Below are 25,470 nucleotides of genomic sequence, written 5' to 3' on the forward strand. Positions count from 1 at the left end.
TGAGGGCGTTGCACCTTAGTTCATTCTCTTCTAAGCTTTATTAAAGAATAGAAGTACAAGTTTTTCTGCTTATATTTACACGAGTGCATGATTATTTCCAGCTATCTGCAACGCTCCGAGATTTCTGTACTCACAGAACGAATATTCTTTCGAGATCGAAGGAATTTAATCTCTTTTTAACTGGCATTCAGAGAAAGTATGCATGATTTTGGTTTCCAAACAATGATATGATAATATTGATAGTGGTTTTCGGCTTAGTGTGGCGGTGTGGGTTGTGCGGCACGCAGCTAGAAAAACAAAACAGTAGATACCAACACGCAGCTGCCAGACCTCTGCCAGCCAACCATGCAGATATCTTCTTAAATCTCTCACTTTCCAAGCATTTATCCCAACCTGCTTTGTAAATACTGATGTGGCATGGTTAACTTTGAATGGGTGGCCAGATTCCCTTCCTGTGGCCACCCAATACCCCCCAGGGGCGGAAATAGTGTACCCCAACTGACTGTGTCTAGTGTAACTCATGAAATAGTGCGAATGTGTTTCAGTTGTCTGCGAGTCGTGACGTGGGGACCAGCCCGGTATTCACCTAGACGGATGTGGAAAACCGCCTAAAACCCAAATCCAGACTGGCCAGGACATTGACCCTCGTTGTTAATCCGCTGGGAGGATTCGACCCGCTGCCGGCGCGCCTACCTGAGTCCAGGTAGAAGCGCGTTAGCGCTCTCGGCCACTCTGGAGGGTTCAGACACCTCCTTAAATCACCGAGGAAAAATACGTGGTGTATACGATTCCGGCTATTGATGACACAGCTGAATAGTAGGTGCCCTGATACGTTTGCCAGAGCTTTGTCCACTCTCACCCGACCCAGAAGGAGCCTAGTTGAATCATCAAGGAATAAATGTGTGCTGTTTACGACTACGTTCAGTAACGTCACACAAAAGACGGCTATGAGTTCGTATGGGAAACAATACCCAGTTAGGTACGCTCTTCAGTTGTCATGCCGCAGTAGCAGCTCATTCTGTATATTGATGTGGTCTCCAGTCAGAAGACTGGTTTCAAGCCGCTCCCGACGCCAGTCCAACCCGTGTCATCCTCTTCATCTCTACGTAACTACTACAACATGCATTCCTTTGAACCTGTTTACTGTATTCACACGAAGGTCTTCTCCTTCAGTTCTAAACCCTAACCCCCCCCCCCCCCCCCCGCCACATACACACACACTTCTAGAAATTGCTGAACTGAATAGTCAATATTGTCTCAGGATATCTCCATCTCCATTCAACCGACCCCTTCTTTCAGTCAATTTGTGTCACAAATTTCCTGTCGCTATAAACCGAAGGTAATGGATCAGTGTGACTTGAGCAGACGTGCAGGATGCCTCGAAGACGTATACGCGAACCGTACCGTCAGATTAGTGAGTTTGAAAGAGACGCGTTATTGGCTTGAGAGTATGTGATACATACATCCGGGAAATTGCTGCTCGTGTGGGACGGAATGCTTCAGCAGTGCAAGGGGTGTGTACCGAATGGTTCACGGAAGGTCGTAGAACATGACGATACCACATCCGAATGGCATTGCTGGATAGATGTGCGTCCTCCTCGGCTATGACGAATGTGCAGAGGGCAATCGTGTATAGACAGAGGTCACTGGGACCGAAATCGCAAAAGATAGTGTTTTCGGACGAATCCAGATTCTGTTTGTTTGAAAATGAAGGCCGCATTTTGGTTCGCCGCAGACAGTGGGAGCGACATCACAGTGACTGCCTTTGCACAAGACATATAGCACCAGCTTAGGGCCTTATGGCGTGGGGCGCTACTGGGTAAACCACAAATCACAGGTGGCACCTGTCCAGGGCACTGTGACCAGTGTGACCTACGTGAATGACGTCCTGCGACCCGTAGCCATACCCTTTCTGCACACCCCCCCCAGTAGCCATATTTCAGCAAGACAATGCACGACCACATGTTGCTGCACGAACACGTCACAGGGTGTCAGCCTTTTGCCCTGGCCCGCCAGATCGCGAGACTTGTTGCCAGTCGAAAATGTGTGATATGGCGAAACGACGAGTGTAGCGCTGTGACCCAATGACAACCACCGCCAATGAACTTTGTAACCATGTGAATGCAGCATGGATGGTTATACCACAGGATGACATTCGCGCCTTATACGCCCCGATGCAATCACGTGTGGAACAAGTCATCGGGGCCTATGGCGGACTCCGTGCTTACTAGGCGGCAGGCCACATGCTTCTGCAGGACAAGCTAACTCACATATCCTGTAAGTATGAACGTCCTGTCTCTAGTCGTTCAAGGTATTCTGTTTTTTCTGGATATGAGTGTACTGTGGAGATTTTGAATCATTTTGGAGAATTTCGATAATGGTACCTTACGCCATTCTTACGTATATTTAATTATCGTTCACTGTTGTTGTAAATATAATGCTCCTGCAACACAAGAGAATTAAACAGTAGGAAACCTTAATATGTGGTACAATGGTGAGTACTATATGCTGTGTACTGGTTTCCAGTGTTTTGATGCAATTGTCGATACTTGTAGCCGCCATCTTTGAATGATGCTATTTACATGGTATGTTTCGTGATATGCTGCCTCAATTTTTTCCCTCAAAGGAAAAAAGCTTAGGGTTCAACATTTCCTCAGTGACAAAGTGAATAGAGACGAAACAGAAGTTCTGGCTGTGGGAAGATGGGGATAGATGCTTCCCCGCAGATTAAAAGTGTATTTGACTGGGACTCGAATCTGGAGGACCTTCGCCTTTCTTTGCCAAGTTCTCTACCAACAAAGCTACTCACACATGACACACGGCCCCGCTTCAGAGCTTTATTTCTGCCAGTATCTCATATCCTACCTAACAAACTTCACGGCAGTTCTATTGTGAAACTTGAGGGATTAGCACTGCTGAAAGAAAGGACACAGTAGTGACATGACTTAACTATAGCCGGGGAGAGCTTTCCAAAATGAAATGGGGTACTGACGTACTACAGCTGTGAAGACGTTTAGTAAGTAGTGCTTGGGTAGCTCAGTTGGTAGAGCAGTTACATGTAAAAGAGACAGGTCACGGTTTAGTGTCTCGGTTCGGCACACAATTTTAATCTACCAAGAAGTTGCACCCAGAGCACAGTCCGCAAAAAAGTGAAATATTCATTCTGGATTGGAAAAGAAATCGGCGCGTCCTTTTCAAACGGATATTACAGGCGTTTGTTTTGTAGTTTTATAAAACAACGGGAAACTTAAACCCGGATAGACGATCGGAATTTGAAGATCAGTCCTGTTGAATGCGAGTCGAGTGTCTGATGATCGCGCCATCTGGTTCGTTTTATGCAACTTGGATGACAGAAAGGATGGCCAGGTCAGAGAAGACGTTGACTACCGGAATGCTGACAACTTGAAATTGTGTAACACCCAATCGCGTGGGGGCCTATATCGCACCCATAAAGCAGTCCGGGTTCAAAAATGGTTCAAATGGCTCTGAGCACTATGGGACTCAACTGCTGAGGTCATTAGTCCCCTAGAACTTAGAACTAGTTAAACCTAACTAACCTAAGGACATCACAAACATCCATGCCCGAGGCAGGATCCGAACCTGCGACCGTAGCGGTCTTGCGGTTCCAGACTGCAGCGCCTTTAACCGCACGGCCACTTCGTCCGGCTAGTCCGGGTTGTGCCACAAGCTGTTGTAGACTGGAAACGGGAAAGCTGAAAGTGTGAAATGTCAAATTGTCAGAAGCCAGGAAACATCCCTGACATCTTCACATTATAAAAAATTTTAATTGAATAAATGTTAGTTATGCTAATTTCACGTCATATGTAACGTCTGAGTGAAAGAGTGTTGTAAAAAATTAATAAGTATTGAATTAAAAAATATAAAAATTAAAATTTTGTAGATGCGTAAATGAGATGCTCCGTGCCCAAGGAATCACTGAGTGTGTAGGCATCACCTCACTTACTTCTGAGTAATAACTATGAACACAGTATTGACATCATTGACGCAACGAGAAATAAAATTCCAGTATTTCATTTCAAGAAATCGACCAAAGCAGATAGATCGTCATCTCTTTACCACCCACTTTGTTGGTCAAGGGAAGACAACGAATACTTCCTAGAATGGAAAGAGCATACGGTTTGAACATGAAAGTTACATGACACTATTTTTTATTTCATTTTGCTGCACGATGTGCAGATAAGTAATATTGCAACAGTTGTCCATTGGGTTGTAACACACAGCTTCCGATGAATTTTTAGGTCAATACTCTTCTTTACGTTCCTAATATTTCATTTCCATACCATTACAAAGCTCTGAGCATCAAGGATTCACGTCAAAAATAACTGGAATGAAGTTAAATGCACTATTGTTCATTGTTTGCAGGAAAACGAACGGATAACCGATTGTAACATGTTTACCACCGCGATCAGACATGCTCGGCACATTCTGCGTCTCTCGCCTCACAAGCAAAGGAATTTACACACTACTAAAACTAATGGAGGTTGTGATGTAACCGTTTAAATTTGACTAAAAATTTACTAAACTTTTTGCTTAAACTGCAACCATAAAAATCGATACCTGAGGTACCGATTTTACGAATTATATTAAATCTCTCTTACTGCCTATTAAAAGAAAATGAATGAATACTTATTGATTGAATAAATTAAGAGCGATTGCTTACTGTAGTCGTAACGACTGTAATATTTAGAAGACATCTGAAAATATCTTAAACTGTTGAGAAATCTCATAAAAATGTTGGGTATACTCTATGGGGTTTCAGCTCGAGTTGTGTGGAAGATCTTGGCGCCTAGTGACGAGGACAGAAAGAAAAGGTGACTGTCACAGGTAGGGTAGCGTGGTGTGCTGAGGTCGCTGTGTCTTGTCTGGCGACGTTAATGTTTCGTGTGTGCTGCAGCTATATAAATTCGACTGGAAATTGGTGTGGTTGTGGCATTCGTGTCGCAAAGTCATCTCCGGAAATTGCGGGTTTTGGAAAGCAAGATTATCCCACATCAGTCTCCATCTCTTAGGAGATGTGAAGAGCTTAGCCAGTTATCATTCTACAAACTTTAACTACAGCACCACAATATATACGACAAATGAGGCAAGAACGTTTATTAAATGAATATTACAATCCACACTTCATGTGACTTAGTGCAGTAAACTGGTAGCTAAAATTCTGCTTCAAATTTTTTCGCAGAAGTCATAAACATAGTATTATTTCCCTGTAACTCCTTGTTCAAATAATTTTATATAAATCTAAAACATCAAAATCGTAATTTTTGAGGTATCATGACAGTCGAAGATTGTGGTAATTCCAATTAATGCTGTTGTTGCTGGAAAAGGTACGTTTAAATCTACACTCCTGGAAATTGAAATAAGAACACCGTGAATTCATTGTCCCAGGAAGGGGAAACTTTATTGACACATTCCTGGGGTCAGATACATCACATGATCACACTGACAGAACCACAGGCACATAGACACAGGCAACAGAGCATCCACAATGTCGGCACTAGTACAGTGTATATCCACCTTTCGCAGCAATGCAGGCTGCTATTCTCCCATGGAGACGATCGTAGAGATGCTGGATGTAGTCCTGTGGAACGGCTTGCCATGCCATTTCCACCTGGCGCCTCAGTTGGACCAGCGTTCGTGCTGGACGTGCAGACCGCGTGAGACGACGCTTCATCCAGTCCCAAACATGCTCAATGGGGGACAGATCCGGAGATCTTGCTGGCCAGGGTAGTTGACTTACACCTTCTAGAGCACGTTGGGTGGCACGGGATACATGCGGACGTGCATTGTCCTGTTGGAACAGCAAGTTCCCTTGCCGGTCTAGGAATGGTAGAACGATGGGTTCGATGACGGTTTGGATGTACTGTGCACTATTCAGTGTCCCCTCGACGATCACCAATGGTGTACGGCCAGTGTAGGAGATCGCTCCCCACACCATGATGCCGGGTGTTGGCCTGTGTGCCTCGGTCGTATGCAGTCCTGATTGTGGCGCTCACCTGCACGGCGCCAAACACGCATACGACCATCATTGGCACCAAGGCAGAAGCGACTCCCACGCTGAAGACGACACGTCTCCATTCGTCCCTCCATTCACGCCTGTCGCGACACCACTGGAGGCGGGCTGCACGATGTTGGGGCGTGAGTGGAAGACGGCCTAACGGTGTGCGGGACCGTAGCCCAGCTTCATGGAGACGGTTGCGAATGGTCCTCGCCGATACCCCAGGAGCAACAGTGTCCCTAATTTGCTGGGAAGTGGCGGTGCGGTCCCCTACGGCACTGCGTAGGATCCTACGGTCTTGGCGTGCATCCGTGCGTCGCTGCGGTCCGGTCCCAGGTCGACGGGCACGTGCACCTTCCGCCGACCACTGGCGACAACATCGATGTACTGTGGAGACCTCACACCCCACGTGTTGAGCAATTCGGCGGTACGTCCACCCGGCCCCCCGCATGCCCACTATACGCCCTCGCTCAAAGTCCTTCAACTGCACATACGGTTCACGTTCACGCTGTCGCGGCATGCTACCAGTGTTAAAGACTGCGATGGAGCTCCGTATGCCACGGCAAACTGGCTGACACTGACGGCGGCGGTGCACAAATGCTGCGCAGCTAGCGCCATTCGACGGCCAACACCGCGGTTCCTGGTGTGTCCGCTGTGCCGTGCGTGTGATCATTGCTTGTACAGCCCTCTCGCAGTGTCCGGAGCAAGTATGGTGGGTCTGACACACCGGTGTCAATGTGTTCTTTTTTCCATTTCCAGGAGTGTATTTGTATTTTGGAATATTCAAACCAAATTTCTTCTTCAGAGCTGGCGACCGAAAACTTCGTAGATAACTATCTTTCACGGAGGGACTGTCATACGGTAAGATTTTATCAGTCTACAATCCATTCGGTGCTGTGATTAGCGTGAAAGTACAAGGCATGCAGCGAAGTTATCATTCAGTGAAATCTTCTTTTATGTGCCGAAATTATTGCAATTCGTGCCCTGTTATCCTTATCGAGGTTTGGAGAGAAGTCCATGATAAAATTAACTGCCTATAAATTGACGCTATACGAAGTGAATATAATTAACGTTCCAGCTTAAAAACGCCGCAAAAAACGAGACACTGCTCAGAATGACGTCTAATTTCAATGGAATATTATCGAAGCAGGGGGAAACGTTATGGAAACAAAATAAACGTAACAATGATTTTAACACTGGAAGTGACAGAATACGCGAAATAAATGACACAGCGTACGTCACGCTCAGCATGACCGTCTCAATGCAGGATCACGCGCTGTTAGTAAAGCACATCTGCAAGAACCGTTACTGTGGACCTGTAGCTCAACAGAACTTGAGAACACACTTTTGTGCACCAACGTCATCACATCTCTTAAACAGCGCGGATATATGGAGAGGATCATTTTTATGCAAGATGGCTTTCTCCTGTACATTTCACAGCCAGTGAAGCAGCTCTTGCAGAGGAATTTTGGAAATGTTAAAATTGTCAGCAGTCATTTCCCTACAATCTGGCCGTCCAAATCACCTCATCTTAATACGCGTGACTTTTAGCTGTTGGATTATCTAAAAGACTCTGCGTTAAGTGCTCTGATTACAAACGTAGTTGAACTGAAGGCATATATTCAGCAATGCATTCTCAACGTGACCCCTGAAACATTCAGATCTGTTGTGGCAGAAAACGGACAGTACGTTAACATGCTTTGTGCCAGTCTCAAGACTTTTAAAAATCGTTGTCAGTGTTGCTTTTTATGCGGTTTTGACTTCAGTACACTTAAAATACGATGTCACAGTTGCTTTTTATGCTGGTTTTCGCCTCAGGACAATTAAAAACCGATTTTTCCCATCCAATGCGTTACGACCTTGCCGTGACGGATAGGCTTACCTAACTGACAATTCCACAACTGCTGAATGCGAAACTTGTGAGCTCATGGACATAGCACAGTACGGTTGGTTTAAAGTGCAGGTCACACCACATCTGCCACTTGTAACCGACCCTATTACGTTAAGATCGAGCTGTTGCCGGTTTTTTACAGCCTCTTGAAACTGGAGCTTCAATTATAACGACCCTGTATTCCATTAGGTTACATATGGTCAAAGAGTTAAATATTTTGAAAGCCGCTAGAATAGTAAGAGTTTTTAAATGCAGAATAAATGTCAGCGCTCCACTGACTGAAAAAATGCGGCAGTCTTTCTGAAAAGAGAGAGGGTGACGTGTTTGATGGTTTTTCGTAACTATGCGAGGCAGCAGGCGGCTAGGCGCCACACGCCACTGTGAAAGCGTAATGCAGCGGCGTGTTCTACGTAGCATCTAGTCGTCGAAATATTGTTTTCCAATAACCAAAAATCGTACTCTGTACCAAGTGCAATACCTCTGAGAGGATACACAGTTAATACAATAACTAACAATCGCTATTTTCAAAGTTAAAAGGAAATTCTTTCCGTATTACAGAAATATTAAAAAGTTCGGTTACACGTCATTTGTGAACTTCAAAAGTCAGATGAATCGGTCACACGTGGAATCGGCGCGTTTGGTTAAAAGGTATTCTGAAGTACAACGATGCTTCTCTGGTGCTTACAACACATCTCACGGAGCATTCACGGTTTCTAGAAAGACAACGAAAATATCCTTTTTGACACTTTCATCGTGTCCCATTTCGAGCCTTTAGTTGTTCAGGCACACGGCCAAGATATCAAGAGTTTTTACGCACACTGCGCCACGCTCTCACGCTACACAGGATCTCACCACACCACATTGCACAATGCCTTTACAGCATAGCACAGTACCGTGCGACATAAATTTTAGATTGTTCCTAATGTCTGAAATGGTTATTTACTCAATGAATAAATATCCCGTAAATCAGCATCGTTCTGACAAGTCCCAAAAGAATGTCACAAATATCGATTGCTATTAAAGGGTATGAATAGCTCGTGATGTTCTCAGTCGCGATGAAACGGTGTGGCAGAATGAAAACTACCTATAACAATTGAAAGAGAAAAGTTAAGAGGAAGCGAAACACATCTGAGTGTACAATATGATGTCTTCCGAATTTTATTGACTTCCGCAAGTCGTACGGCACTGACGCTTCTGTCCTATTTTTAAATAGTCGTCCAACAATAGTTCGTTCCGGGTATAACTACTTCATAAGGAGTGAAAAAACAATTCAAACTGTGGGGCGGCACTTCAGTTAACTGCTCAGAAGTTAGAACAGCCTGGTAAGCAACCTTTTTATCGATTTGTAGGGATATTTTTCACACTAATTTATCATACTTGATTGCATGCAGGATTGTCCGCAAAAGAGTATAGCCGGCCGTTGTGGCCGAGCGGTTCCAGGCGCTTCAGTCCGGAACCACGCTGCTGCTACAGTCGCAGGTTCGAATCCTCCCTTGGGCATGGATTTGTGTGGTGTTCTTAGGTTCGTTAGGTTTAAGTAGTTCTAAGTCTAGGGGCATGATGAGCTCAGAAGTTTTTATACAAAAGAGTACAGGTAGAGAATACAAAAATAATAACTACTTACGTCTATACATGAGAAACTCCATAAGCGATTTATATTATTTGTCACAAAAATTCTGCGGAGGGTATCAAATGTCAACATTCCTATCATTTGCCGGCCTGAGTGGCCGAGCGGTTCTAGGCGCTACAGTCTGGAACCGCGCGACCGCTACGGTCGCAGGTTCGAATCCTGCCTCGGGCATTGATGTGTGTGATGTCCTTAGGTTAGTTAGGTTTAAGTAGTTCTAAGTTCTAGGGGACTTATGACCACAGCAGTTGAGTCTCATAGTGCTCAGAGCCATGTGAACCATTTGAAAATGTCTTAAGAAATATTACCCTCTGCAATGAATCCCTAAACATCCCAGTCTCTACTCGGTAAGTTAAAGTCGTCCCCAACTAGTATTGCATGATCTGTGTATTTATACGCCTCTGACCGTAGACTTTCCTTGAATGACTCAAACTGTCACAGATGAATCGGGTCGCCGGTAAGAAACATCGAGCAGTTAACTTGGTTTCACCTACACCTGTTATACGTGACAACATAACTTCACTGTCACACTCGACTTCGACCTCAAAAGGGACAATATTTTGTGAACTGCAATGACCACTCCCTATCTACGGTCTGTAACTTGTCTTTCCAAAATACTTTCCAAGACTCGCTAAATATCTCAGAGCTTTTCGCTTACAGTTTCAGCCAGATCTCGGTCCCAAGAATAATTAGAGCTGGAGATCTTGCCTGGTGAGCAATAAATTCGGGAACTTTATTACGAATACTCTGACAGTTTACTGATAAAATTTTGACAGTCGAAGCGTCTTTACTCTGAATGCTGTCTGACTTCCATTGCCGGGTATCGACTGGCGAGTGTTCATCAGAGCGCCTCAAACTACCGCCAAGGCTAAAAAATCCTTCACGTTCACTCCACACGTACTCTGTACCCGAGAAGCTACTTCGTTTGTTTAGTGCCCTCCTGACCTATCAAGGGGTCCTGAATGGAACGGGGAAAGAAAGAAATTTATGGCAGCACTCTGCTAAAAGAAGAGATCGTAAATAGAACACATCTTAAGGCGTTAAAGAATAGTCGATTTGGTAATGGAGGAAATTGTGGGGGGTTAAATCTGTAAGGCGAGACCGTGGCTTTGCAGGTTCCGGCGGCTGTAGGTCGCAGTATTTATGCAGGAATGAAGTTGCTTTCGCAGGGTAGACTAGAGTGGAGAGCTCCATCAAATCAGCCTTCAGACTGACGACTACAGCAGCCACATTAAACTGATGGAGTGTACCTGCAACTTCATCGAGAGGGATTTGTCACGATATTTACTCCATATCGAGGACACAGTTGAAGAGGAGGATAAGTTGCTTTTCGCCAACTACGAGGAAGTATCGGAAGACGTTCGGCGTCGTCGGTCCGGAGCTGCTTCCATTACTGTAATGACTTAGTGCTGCAGTTCTGCGACCAGGCAACTTAGAGAGTGGCCCTTTGTTGTCGTCCTGCAACGTCTAATGGAACAGCGGTGTCACTTCTGCCCGCCTGCCTGCCTGCCCTCAGCAGCACGGCAGCTACCCTCCCTCCTACCACCTACAATTTCTCTTGGCAGAGGTCGAAATCACGAGTCGTTCTAGTCTGTAACAGCTGGACGGATAATTTATTCCGAACTGAATGACAACATTCTGTCACACTGGCTGCCATCGGACAGATTAAAATCATCCAGTATTTTGTAGTCATTGCTGCTATTTACATGTTATAATCAATCAGAATAACAACAGTCCGAACCAAATTTTTAACATATGAAAACGACCTATTATGGTCGGATATAGAAGGAGCATGGCTCGATATTTCTCCAGGAGACTTCCAACGACTTGTTGAGTCGATGCCACGCCGAGTTACTGCACGACGCCGAGCAAAACAATTCCAAAGCAATACTGGGAGGAATCCCATGGCTTTTAAAGTCTCAGTGTGTATAGCATAATATGCTTTATAGCCTGTCTGTAATTGTACAGTCCGACCAACTGCATTCGTTTCTACCGTTGTATGACATGTCAATAATTGGAATCTAGCGTAACTACGTCACATTTGAAAACTGCTTTACAGCCGACACTAGGCAGTAATGAAAACAAAATATAAGGATGAAATTACGATGCAATCTAGACCTTTAACTGTTAACAGGCGTTGGTAACTAGTACTCTCGATGGCTCAGTCGCACAGAGCGTCTGCCATGTAAGCAGAATGTCCGGGGTTCGAGTCCCGGTCGGGGCCCACATTTTGCAACTTTCCCCATTGATATTTATCAACGCCTGTAAGCAGCTAAAGGCCTATATTTCATTATAATTTCATTCTTCTAGAGCTACAAGATCGCCAATGGTATCCGTACAAATACTAGCTCCATGTAAATATAAGGATATTTCTATCCATCCACTGGCTACCGGGCCTCCCGAATGTTATTATTCAGACAATTCGTGATGCCTGTGCTCCCTTTCCATTGTTTTCATAATCGATAACATCACTATACGTTAGAATGGCGATTATACAAAGAATTTTTTATTCTGTAGCTTTAACGCACTCCAAGCCATTTAACTGATGAAACATTATCAAATCTTTCACTCATCAGAGATACCTCCAGATTTACCCGTAGAAGATACAGGGTGTTTCAAAAATGACCGGTATATTTGAAACGGCAATAAAAACTAAACGAGCAGCGATAGAAATACACCGTTTGTTGCAATATGCTTGGGACAACAGTACATTTTCAGGCGGACAAACTTTCGAAATTACAGTAGTTACAATTTTCAACAACAGATGGCGCTGCAAGTGATGTGAAAGATATAGAAGACAACGCAGTCTGTGGGTGCGCCATTCTGTATGTCGTCTTTCTGCTGTAAGCGTGTGCTGTTCACAACGTGCAAGTGTGCTGTAGACAACATGGTTTATTCCTTAGAACAGAGGATATTTCTGGTGTTGGAATTCCACCACCTAGAACACAGTGTTGTTGCAACAAGACGAAGTTTTCAACGGAGGTTTAACGTAACCAAAGGACCGAAAAGCGATACAATAAAGGATCTGTTTGAAAAATTTCAACGGACTGGGAACGTGACGGATGAACGTGCTGGAAAGGTAGGGCGACCGCGTACGGCAACCACAGAGGGCAACGCGCAGCTAGTGCAGCAGGTGATCCAACAGCGGCCTCGGGTTTCCGTTCGCCGTGTTGCAGCTGCGGTCCAAATGACGCCAACGTCCACGTATCGTCTCATGCGCCAGAGTTTACACCTCTAACCATACAAAATTCAAACGCGGCAACCCCTCAGCGCCGCTACCATTGCTGCACGAGAGACATTCGCTAACGATATAGTGCACAGGATTGATGACGGCGATATGCATGTGGGCAGCATTTGGTTTACTGACAAAGCTTACTTTTACCTGGATGGCTTCGTCAATAAACAGAACTGGCGCATATGGGGAACCGAAAAGCCCCATGTTGCAGTCCCATCGTCCCTGCATCCTCCATAAGTACTGGTCTGGGCCGCCATTTCTTCCAAAGGAATCATTGGCCCATTTTTCAGATCCGAAACGATTACTGCATCACGCTATCTGGACATTCTTCGTGAATTTGTGGCGGTACAAACTGCCTTAGACGACACTACGAACACCTCGTGGTTTATGCAAGATGGTGCCCAGCCACATCGCACGGCCGACGTCTTTAATTTCCTGAATGAATATTTCGATGATCGTGTGATTGCTTTGGGCTATCCGAAACATACAGGAGGCGGCGTGGATTGGCCTCCCTATTCGCCAGACATGAACCCCTGTGACTTCTTTCTGTGGGGACACTTGAAAGACCAGGTGTACCGCCAGAATCCAGAAACAATGAACAGCTGAAGCAGTACATCTCATCTGCATGTGAAGCCATTCCGCCAGACACGTTGTCAAAGGTTTCGGGTAATTTCATTCGGAGACTACGCCATATTATTGCTACGCATGGTGGATATGTGGAAAATATCGTACTATAGAGTTTCCCAGACCGCAGCGCCATCTGTTGTTGAAAATTGTAACTACTGTAATTTCGAAAGTTTGTCTGCCTGAAAATGTACTGTTGTCCCAAGCATATTGCAACAAACGGTGTAATTCTATCGCTGCTCGTTTAGTTTTTATTGCCGTTTCAAATATACCGGTCATTTTTGAAACACCCTGTATTAACATTTAGGGCGCGCATGATCATTTCAGTGGTATATACAGCACCATCAAATCAGTTCATAAACTTAAATATGCAATGGAACATATACTTCTTGGAAGAACGCTCATTCAGTTTTATAGCAGCACGATAAGTACCAACAATTATTTGTCCAAAACAATGATTACGAATGCGCTTTATATTGCTACGAGTTCTGTGAACGCCGTCACGTATTTCAGGCAGATAAAATTCATAGAAAGAAAAGTGCAGATGATTAGAGTCACGTAAAATCTGCAACGTATCGAGGCTCATAAAAACATTTCAGTGTTACTTTTAACCAGTTTCAGCAACAGACTGGAGCACATTCAAAGAACGATGGTTGTCAGAATGACTGGAATAAACCACAGCACAGCGACTGGACAAGGATGCTTTTCTAGGCGGCAGCAGCGAGCATCCTCACACTGTGATTTTCAGTTGTTACAGTAGTGATGGAAGTGGATCTGAAATACGTATCAGCCAGTTAGATTTTTTATTTTTATTACTTACTTTTGTTTAATTCAGTAGCACATCTGTGTGGGTGACTTCTCAAATGTTACACCAGAACATACCTGGAATTAACTAAAGAAAACAGCAAAGAGCGTATAAACATGGAAGTACGGAATCTCAGAACAAAAATAGTTCTGGGAACGATAGTAGAAGAAATACAGCAAGACCACAGTCTGTACTTTATTGTGACGCTATATTCCATCCCTCGGTCAGTGAGGTCTGCAGCCAGCTGGTCAGTGTAGAAAATACTAGAACAGGTATCAGTAGTCAGTTGCCAATTGTGGCGCGCCATTTGTGTGATACCTTCTTGCTTTCTCATTCATATTGCAGTGAATCGAGGTGTTTTCCACATTCGCGGAATTTAAATCCCTGACGTAAATTGTTCTATTGATGAGTTTCTTTTCAATGTTTCGTATGGTTTCCATTTCAAGATTAAATGCAGTTGTCACCTCCTCTTCATATGTATAAGAATCAGTAAACATTTAGGGCACACACCCGAATTCAGCACAGTTTTATCCCATAATTGTGACAAAGTTTTTTTGAAGGTTGGTTCAAATGGCTCTGAGCACTAGGAGACTTAACTTCTGACATCATCAGTCCCCTAGAACTAGGAACTACTTAAACCTAACTAACCTACGGACATCACACACATCCATGCCCGAGGCAGGATTCGAACCTGCGACGGTAGCGGTCGCGCGGTTCCAGACTGTAGCGCCTAGAACACCCTGGCCAGCTTTCTTCGAGGGATGAGATGAGGTGTAACCCAGGAGGTATCACGAGATACCATTATTATGTCAACAGCCAGCACGGGACATTAAGTTTCTAATTACTAAGGTCGCGTTACAAGAACAAATTTTTGGAAGAAGAAAATAAATCAATCGTTTGACAACAATTTGCAGCACCGGAAATCTCACGGAGTTACAAAAATTTTTAAAAAAATGTGTTCATCTTTGGAATAACTATCAAAATACATCAAAATAAGTTTTCGATAGAAAATTACCCCTGAAATGTCACTGTCACAGGAGTCATAGCATGAGTGTGTTTATTGACTTGTATGTCATTTTCCCTTAATACCAAAGAAGGTAAGTGATTCCATGGTCTATGTGTAACAATTGTCATGAGATCTGTACCTCCTGTAGTGCTGAAAACGTTTTGCTGAACTTACTGCCTGCAACGGCAAGCGATATGTGTGTGTTACGCATTATTACAAGTTTTACTATGTATTGAAATAGATATAAATTTACTATACAACTACAGAAACTATGCTTCATTTACATGTAAACAGAGCCATGGTATCGAGTGCCCGATCGTCCCAAACACCATCGTTTATCAGAGAAGAACTAACCTATTCCCGCTCTAACCTTCGATCACCGTCAAAAATCATCTGAATAACTACTATTAATTTCAGTCTATATGATTTATCGCTTTTTTAGTGCTTTCCAACAGTTAATTGATGTTGAGACTCAGTCTGATTAACTTGAATGTGCAAGTGGGTTCGCTACTCACTGGGCGGAAGGCGAAAGAGGAAGCAGGCCGTGCGGCTGGCTCCCTGCATCTTAGAAACAGTGTTCATAATAACTATGAGCCAGGGCGGGATGCCTCTTCTGTTGGGCCAGATGTCGATTTTCCTACCCAGTCTGGACAAGTACAGATGGTGGGTGTGCTTGTCATTGGGAGCTCCAATGTTAGACGGGTGATGCAGCCCGAGGAGACCGCAGGCAAGGCGGGAAAGAATTCCAGTGTGCGTTTGGTATGTTTGCCCGAGGTCTCATACGTGGAGGAGGCCCTGCCGGCGGCTATCGAGTGCACTGGGTGCAAGCGACTGCATGTAGTGACACATGTCGGCACGATTGGCGCCTGCCGCTTCGTTCTGAGGTCAACCTTGGGTCCTTTCGGCGGCTGGCGATTTGGCGAAGGCAACCAGCAACGCACGCGGGGTGCAGGCTAATAAGCTGTCTATTTGTAGCATCGTACCAGCGTTGATCGCGGTCTTCTAGTTTGGAGCAGAGTGGAAGGTCGAAACCAGAGGTACAGACGGCTCTGGTGAGAATTTCTCGACCTCCGCTATCGGGTGCAGAATCGTAGGGTTCCCCTTAATAGGTCAGGCGTGCACTACACGGAGGAAGCGGCTACTAGGGTAGCGGAGTACATGTGGGGTGCACATAGGCCTTTCTTAGGTTAGAGAACCCCCCCCCCCCACCCCTCCTCCTTGGGATCAAAGACGATTGCCTGTCAAATCAGCCACAGAGAGAATCTTGGTCCTCACAGATCAGAGACAGAAAAGTTTAATATGATTTTAGTAAACTGCAGGAGCATCCAAGAAAAGGTTCCAGAATTAGTATCGCTTACTGAAGGTTATAATGCACCAACATTATTGGGAACCGACAGCTGGATGAAACCAGACGTCAGTGACAACGAAATCCTAAGTTCAGATTGGAGTGGTTATCGTAAGGATAGGTTAGTCACCAATGGTAGCGGCGTGTTTATTGCTGTACAAAACTCGATAAAATCTAGCGACGTTATCACGGACTCCGAAAGTGAATTAATCTGGGGAAAATTGAATATCAAAGACTGTCAAAAATGGTGATCGGATGCTGTTATATATCACCTGGGTCAGGATCTGTAGTTGTAGAGCGCTTCAGACAGAACCTGCAGAATATCATTAGTAATTTTCTTGATCATACCGTTGCAATAGGGGATGACTTCAACCTTCCAGGTATAGGTTGGGAGTGTTATGCCATCAAAACGGGTGCCAGAGACAGCGAATCGTGTGGCATTGTTCTGAATGTCTTGTCCGAAAATTACGTTGAGAAGATAGTTAGAGAACCAACTCGTGAGGGTAACGTCTTAGCCCTCCTGGCAACAAAAAAACCTGAACTTATCGAATCAGTTAATGCAGAGGAAGGTATCAGTGATCATAAGGCTGTGACAGCATCTATGAGGACGGGTACTGCAATGAATGTTAAAAAATGTAGGAAGATATATTTGCTCAGCAAGGGTGACAGGATACAAGTTTCAGAACATATCAGCAGTCAGCATCAAATATTCGGTGATGAGGACGAAAATGCGGAGAGCAAATGGAAAAAATTCAAATGAGTCGTTTAATATGCCCTAGACAAGTATGTTCCGAGTAAGATTTTAAGGCATGGGAAAGATCGACCATGGTTTAATAGCCGTGTTAGAAAAGTGCTATGTAAACAAAGACCACTTCAAGAGAAGTAAAAACCTAGCTGTAAAACAAAAGCTGAACGTAGCGAAAATGAGCGCTAGCAGAGCAATGAGAGAACGGTTTAATGATTCTGAAAGAAAGACGTCAACCGACCTGAGTGAAAACCCTAAGCGATTTTGGTCGTATGTAAAATCATTAAGTGGGCAAAATCGTCTATTCATTCTCTCAGCGACCACACCGGCATCGAAACGGAAGATAACAGAGAGAAGGCTGAAATACTGAACTCGGTCTTCCGAAGTTGTTTCACCACGGAAGATCGTAATACTTCTCTCCTTTGAATCGTCGTACGAACATCGAAATGGCAGTACTGAGATAACCGATCGCGGAAATGAAAAGCAGCTACAATCGCTTAGTAGTGGAAAGGCTTTACGACCAGATGAGATACCTATAAGATTCTAAAAATATTATGCAAAAGAATTTTCTCCCTTCTAGCAGTAATTTAACGTAGATCGCTTGAGCAACGTAAGGTCCCTAACGATTGTCATTCTTGTTTTCAAGAAAGGCCGTAAAACAGATCTACACAATTATAGACCTATATCGTTGACGTGAATCTGTTGTAGAATTATGGAACATGTTTTATGCTCAAGAATTATGACGTTCTTGGAAAATGAACAGCTCCTCTATAAAAGGCAACATGGGTTCAGCAAACAGAGCTACTGCAACACTCAGCTTGCTCTGTTCCTCCATGAGATCAACAGCACAGTGGACAACGGCGCTCAGGCTGATGCAGTGTTCCTTGACTTCAGTAAGGCATCTGACACCGTCCCGCATTGCCGTTTAATGAGAAAAGTACGAGTTTACGGAGTATCAGAGCAGTCCTGCAATTGGATTCAAGACTTTTATGCAGATAGATCTCAACCCATCGCTCTTAACGGTACTAAATCGACAGATGTAAAGGTAATATCCGGAGTACCACAGGGAAGTGTGATAAGACCGTTTCTGTTTACAGTATATATAAATGATCTAGTAGAAAGCTTCGGATGCTGTTTAGGGCTATTCGTAAATGATGCAGTTATTTGTACCAAAGTAGCAACGCCAGAAGATTGTAAGAATTTGAAGAACGACCTGCAGAGAATTGATGAATGGTGCAGACTCTGGCAGTTGATCCTGAACGTAAATAAATGTAGCATATTGCGCATATGTAGGAAAAGAAATCCACCACTGTGCAGCTACACCAGGCGTAACTATCCAGAGCGACGTAAAGTGGAATAACCATATAAAACAGATAGTGGGAAAAGCAGACACCATACTCAGATTCGTCGGAAGAATCTGAAAGAAATGTAACTTCTACATGAAAGAAGTGGCTTATAAGGCGCTTGTTCGCCCTATTCTTGAGTATTGTTCGTCTGTCTGGGATCCCTATCAGGTAGTACTGATAGAGGAGATAGAGAAGGTCCAACGAAGAGCGGCGCGTTTCGTCACGGGATCGTTTAGCTGGGGAGAGAGCGTTACGGAAATGCTAAACAAACTCCACTGACAGACGTTACAAGAGAGGCTTTGTGCATCACGGAGAGATTTACTATTGAAATTTCGGGGGCAGCACTTTTCAGGAGGAGTCAGACAATAGATTACTTCCCGCAGCATACATCTCGCGTAATGACCACGATCAAAAAATTCGAGAAATTAGAGCTAATACAGAGGCTTACCGACAATCATTCTTCCCACGCACCGTCAGCGAGTGGAACAGGATTGGAGGTATCAGACAGTAGTATCGAAAGTACCGTCCGCCACACACCATAGGAGTATGATGTAGATGCAGATGTACATATGACATCCGCATGACGCTGTAGAGGCAGAAGATCTCGCAGCGGGCGGTAGACATTCCTTGGGACTTGACAACCTGGACGAGGAACTGAACGTGTTTTTGAATGCCACTAGCCCGAATGTGAGTCTTAAGCACTGTATCCATGTTCCAGTTCGCCATGGTCCGATCTGGTGACGATACAACCATATGTTCTGTCGCAATTCAACCACAGTAGGACATTGCGTCTCAAGTATCAGCATTCTTCGTGGTAGCTTGTGCGTAGATCCACCACCGCTTGAACGGCTGGCTTTCGTTATAGAGGGCGTCTTCCTAACACATCTCTAGCGTGTTCCTTTCGCATATATTACAGAGCAGGAGCTAAATACGCAACAGTTCTAAAACTACTCCGGAACTGGGTTAAAAATTTGTTTTCTTGGTGGATGTGAAGTTGAATGAAAGACTTCATTTCTCTTATCGCAAAGTACGCACCTGACATTCGTAAGTGCCGTTGTCCCTCTTCTGGACGTATTGTATCTGCAGCGTCCAGTCTTCTCGGTTGTTGAAGCTGGTTACCTGGAAGCGGTCGTCGTTGGTGTACGTGTAGAGTCCCGAGGACAGGATGTGCCAGTCGCGCCTCCTCACCCACGAGACCTGTAACACACACAGACAGGGTCTAGCACCGTTACTTCCTATTACAAGGCAAAAGACTAGGGAACGGTGCAAATAGTATTATTGTCGGTGTTCAGGAGAAATATTGAAATAATAAACCACAATTCCCAGATAGCCCAGATACGTATCTAAAGTAGTTAGACCCTTTTAAGTTAAAGCTAAAATACAAATCAGAACACTGGAGACGTTTTCTTATTAGGTACACTACCCTTCATAAGTTTGAAAATACCTAGTAATTATAGCCAATGGTAGGAAATACAGTATAAAATGCATTTTGTTGTTTTCCAAATGTTTATTAAGCTCAAGTAATACACAGGAAGATGCAACAATTCAATTTTCGATTTCTCAAAACAGCCACCCTTCGCTTTTATCACTGGCAAACACACTCTCGGCTATAGCTGCGTCAGTTTGACAAGGCTTCAGTTGGAATTAATCTCCATTCTTGCTGCAGGACCTCCCACAATTGTGACCCACTTATGATTTGCCGTTTTCGGATCCTCCTGTCCAATTCATCCCACAGCAGCTCGATTGGGTTACAATCAGGGGATTGGGGCGGCCATTCCATGTTTCTCAATATTTTACGAACCTCTACAGACTTCACATACTTCTTACACAAGCGAGACGTGTGTTTCTGATCGTTGTCTTCCTGCAAGACTAACCTTTTCCCAATCAGTCATAGCATGTCGCTGGAGAATGGCACGATAATCCTTTTGGTTAATTTTTCCATCTGTTTTCACCAAATCTCCGACTTTATTCCCTCCAAAGGATCCCCATACCATCACAGAACCCCCTCCATGCTTTACAGTTGGATTTACGCACTGAGGATTCTAGCGTTCATGGAGTAAGCGGCGTACAAATTGAGGGCGTCTACTTCCAAATATTTCGAACTTGGATTCATCAGTGAATAAGACTGTTTCCCAATCCCCCACTGTCCAATTTTGGTGTGTCTCAGCCTACTGAAGCCTTTTATTCATGTTAACAGGGCGCAACAGTGGTTTCCTTGTTGCTACATAACCTCGGAGGTTGTTGTATGCCAGGCATCGTCTCACTGTTGACTCACTCACCGGTGTATCCCTCGTTGCGTTTAGTTCAGCATTCAATTCACGGACAGTTTTTAATCTGTTACGTTTACTGGTCACTACGAAATACTTTTCCTGGCGTTCTGATATTTTCCTGGGTGCTCCTGAGCGAGGACGATCCGCATAGGACCCTGTTTCTCGATGCCGGTGTTTCGTTTTGACAACTCCGCTGATGGAAATCATCGATTTCTTTACTACCAAATTTTGAAAAACACCGCCCTCAGTCTTGAACACAATTAATTTGTGACCTACGTTTCGGTCCCTTGTGACACCGAAACCTAGGTCACAAATTAATTGTGTTCAAGACTGAGGGCGGTGTTTTTCAAAATTTTGTATTATACAACAGTCGCTGATTTTTACCCATGTTAAAAACCTTAATTTCTTTACTATTTGTCGAACACTATTACCTTCTTGGTGGAAACTGATTATCATTACCCGTGATTCATAAGGAATCTGGCACTATGGGGTCACTTTCAATTACTTTCGCGGCGTGTTATACCCCTATGCAAATGAAACTACAAGTGAACAGAAATGTAAACAACGTACCTCTACATGGCCATGCGGTCTACTCGCGCCATTTGGCGTGTTTAGTAGAGCTGCTGGGACAACGTCGTTTACATAAAACGGAGTAATACTAGTATGTTCCAGTACGTATTTATATGTACAATAATTAAGTCTACAATACTATATGTGTCATTATTAACCGTTATTTGAGCTTGCTATTCCGTATTCTGACCAATAACTCACATAGATCACTTCCATTTTGCTCCGTTGTAATACGCAGCGTGGTGTTCCCAAACTTATGGAAGACAGTGTACCTTACATCCAGCTTCTATTTTGAACACAAAGGTTTAAGAGGTGCTTCATAGCTGATAAATATTTCATGAATTTACGCTCACCGCCGGCCGAAGTGGCCGTGCGGTTAAGGCGCTGCAGTCTGGAACCGCAAGACCGCTACGGTCGCAGGTTCGAATCCTGCCTCGGGCATGGATGTTTGTGATGTCCTTAGGTTAGTTAGGTTTCACTAGTTCTAAGTTCTAGGGGACTAATGACCTCAGCAGTTGAGTCCCATAGTGCTCAGAGCCATTTAAACCATTTTTTACGATCACCAGAATAAAGTAATGCCTGAAGACACACTTTTTTTTTTGAACTACCAGTTTCAATCACAGGGATCGTAATGAGGCATCCGAATAACAGTGCAAAATCATAAGCAACATTTGGTTTTGTTATGAAAATAAACAAAATGAGATATACCTCTAACATAAATATGACGCATTTACATAAAAAAATAAAGGGACAAGCAAAGATCGTACTGGCTTGATATGCTTGTATGTGTACAGGTACAATAAAAAATGGTTCAAATGGCTCTGAGCACTATGGGACTGAACTGCTGTGGTCATTAGTCCCCTAGAACTTAGAACTACTTAAACCTAACTAACCTAAGGGCATCACACACATCCATGTCCGAGGCAGGATTCGAACCTGCGACCGTAGCAGTCGCACGGTTCCGGACTGCGCGCCTAGAAACGCGAGACCACCGCGGCCGGCCATTAACATACACAGACGGAAAAAAATCGCAGCACCAAGAAAGAATTGTGTGACACAAACGAAAGTTGGTAGGCGTGTTTCTACATCTGAAAGTTGATGTCTGTTGTAGTTTCTCGCCAGTCGCATGAGAGTAGCGCTAGTAGCACCACTTATGAGGATGCAAATCTGGTATGCTATAAATACACGCTGTAACGGTCGCGACCGTTACTTATTACCTTTGAGATTGGACGTGGTGAGTTGATGGCGCTCAAGATTGCCTTTAAGGCGACACAGACGCCATTTATCAGCACCTCATTGAGTTTGAATGAGGTTCCGTAATTGGGCTAAGAGAAGACAGGCTTTCCTTCTGCAATATTGCACAATAGGAATGTAGGCACTGTGGATGATTCCTGGCACAGGTGGCCACGAGAATGTACGGTCTCGAGAGCACTGGGCTCCGAGCGGCCATGTGGCTCTATCGAGAGGCAAGACTTTCGTGTTTGGCGCATGGCTGTGGCGCATCGTACTGCATCTGCCGCAGCAACTGAGTAGCAGCTGGTACCACAGTGACACAGCTAACTGCTACAAACCGGTTATCTCGAGGACAGCTCCGAGCCCTCCGAGACACACGCCCAGTAGCGTGCATTCCACTCCACCATTTGTGACTTGAGTTGTGTCATACGAGAGATCATTGAAGGGCAGAGTGAGGATCTGTTGTGTTTTCTGATGAAATCTGGTTCTGCCTCGGTGCCAGTGATGACCGTGCTTCGTTAGGAAGCCAGTTGAGGGTCAGCAACCAACCTGTTTATGTGCTAGGCACACTGGGCCTATCCCGTGGAGTTATCGTCTGGAAAGCACTCTCGTTGTTATTCCACGCTTCCTGGCTACAAATTTGTACGTCAATCTGGTGATTCGATCTTGTGCTGCCATTCATGAACGGCATTCCAGAGGTTTTTCCAAAAGGATAACGCTCGCTGTTTCAACCTGAAATGCTCTCCAGGGTGTCGGAATGTTCCCTTTGCCTGCTCTATCACCAGATCTGACTTGTAAGGAGCACATATGGGACATCAACGGACAACAACTCCAGCGTCATCCACAAACAGCGTTTACCGTCCCTGTACTGACCGACCAAATGCAACAGGCATGGAACTCCATCCCACAAAGTGATATCCGGCACGTTTACAACACGACGCATGCACGTTTGCATACTTGCAGTCAACACTATGGCTGTTAATGTACCGGCATGTGACATTTGCAATGCCTTATCTCGCGTGTACATTAACTTGTGGTCCTGTAACGTAACTCACTTAACTATGTTACTTAGACGAACGTATTCCGGAAATATCTTTACTCTACATTTATTATTTTTTAGTGTTGCATTTTTTCCCGTCAGTGGAGTTGGTAAGAGGGATTGACGTATAATCTGTCCTTTATACGTAATTTTTCGTTGTGCTTCCCGTATTCCTGGTGTCAGTTTGAGGGGGCATGTTTTCGAGAACCCCATCGTTTCGCATTTTTCTGACCATTATGGTAGAACCGCATTGAGTAGAATGGGTAGAATGAGGAATGAGTCGGCAAGAGATACAGTGAAAGAGAAATGCATGCAGGAGGCCATAGAAAAGAAAAGTTTGAGATGTTACGGGCATGTTAGAAGAATGGGTGTATGCAGGATACCGATAGAAGCCCATGAAATGACAGTAAGAGACAGCAGCCCTACAGGAAGTTCTAGAAACAAATGGATCTTTGGATTGAAGGAGTGTGTGATGAAGAGGGGAGAAGATAAAGACGTAGTGGAGAAACAAACGTGGTGGTAGGACAGGAAAAATGGAGATGATTGCGTTCTAAACAAACCCAACCAGAGATTGTGGAAAACGACTATGAAAGCCGTGATGCGATATCCAGGTGTACGTTAAATATGCATTCGTGATTTGTCGTAAATACACACAAGTTTCAACTCTGCAGCGGAATGTGCACTGATGTCAAACGTCCCAGGAGATTAAAACTTTGCACGGGACCTTTGAACTACGCGGACAAGAATTTTACCAAATTTCTTATTTTTTTAGGCGCATTCGTGCTAACTGCGCTTGGTCAAAATATTACATAACTCGAGGAACAGTATAAAATCGTTTCTTTATTTTCGTCTGACGTACACAAGCACTGTTAGCTACCCGTCCTCACAGGTTGTGGTTAAGTCATGTGTCCGCAATATCATTTCTTCCAGGAACGTTAGTATCGAACGTTTCGCCAGAGAATTTATGTGAAGTTTGGAAGGCTGGAGATGTGGTATTGACGGAAGCAAAGCTGTGAGGACGGGACGGGTAGTCGTGCTTGGGACTGTTAGTCGGTGGAGCACCTACTCGCGAAAGGCAAAGGTTCCGAGTTCGAGTCTCGGTCCAACATGCAGTTTCTGTCTGCCAGGAAGTTACACAGTCCTTGCATGCCCAGTGGAGATACAGTGTCGTATAATGATTATAGGAGCTAAAATGTTTAATTTAGCCATGACCACAGAGTACAGGTCATTGACATCGGGAGTAGTAACTACTAGTTACTTTGAAACAGGCTGTTGACTTCACGGTAGGTGCAGTACAACCTTCTTTCACTGCGTTGCTAGGTGGGGGGGGGGGGGGGGCAAGGGGTGGCAAGCTCACCGGTGTGGCCGCGTTTCGGAGGAACTGTATCGAGGAAAAATCTCTGCCCCTATCGGGGACTGAAACCGGGACTTCCAGCGCCGGAATTTAGTGTTCTAAACACTGTACCGTCATGGCCAGTACTTACTTGTTTTTATATATCACGTTTTTAGTTCTTTTCCAGTGTACTCCACAATGCCCCTCCGTTGACTTATTAAAAGTAAATGGATGATTTTCGTTTTTCATATGTTCAGTTCACTTAAAATAAAATGTGTTGGTTATTAACCTCATCAGTTTTGGCAGCAACATGAAAGAAGTTTATACTTTTACTTCCTCGTATCTTGCGTATCCCGCTTAAAAGAACTATACATACTACTATTGT

General features: G+C 44.4%; 1 protein-coding gene across 1 annotated transcript in view; it reads right to left on the minus strand.

Moving 5' to 3' along the window:
* Window positions 1–25,470, minus strand: part of LOC124616286 (opioid-binding protein/cell adhesion molecule homolog) — a gene marked incomplete at its 3' end in the record, with an annotated part of 87,621 nt that overhangs the window by 27,407 nt on the left and 34,744 nt on the right. Inside the window, exon 5 of the mRNA XM_047144589.1 lies at window positions 19,676–19,837. Within this exon, the coding sequence (XP_047000545.1) occupies window positions 19,676–19,837 (162 nt within the window). The remainder of the gene's footprint in view (window positions 1–19,675; window positions 19,838–25,470) is intronic.

The sequence above is a fragment of the Schistocerca americana genome, chromosome 5 (genome assembly GCF_021461395.2).
Source record: "Schistocerca americana isolate TAMUIC-IGC-003095 chromosome 5, iqSchAmer2.1, whole genome shotgun sequence".
In the NCBI taxonomy this organism is placed as follows: Eukaryota; Metazoa; Arthropoda; class Insecta; order Orthoptera; family Acrididae; genus Schistocerca; species Schistocerca americana.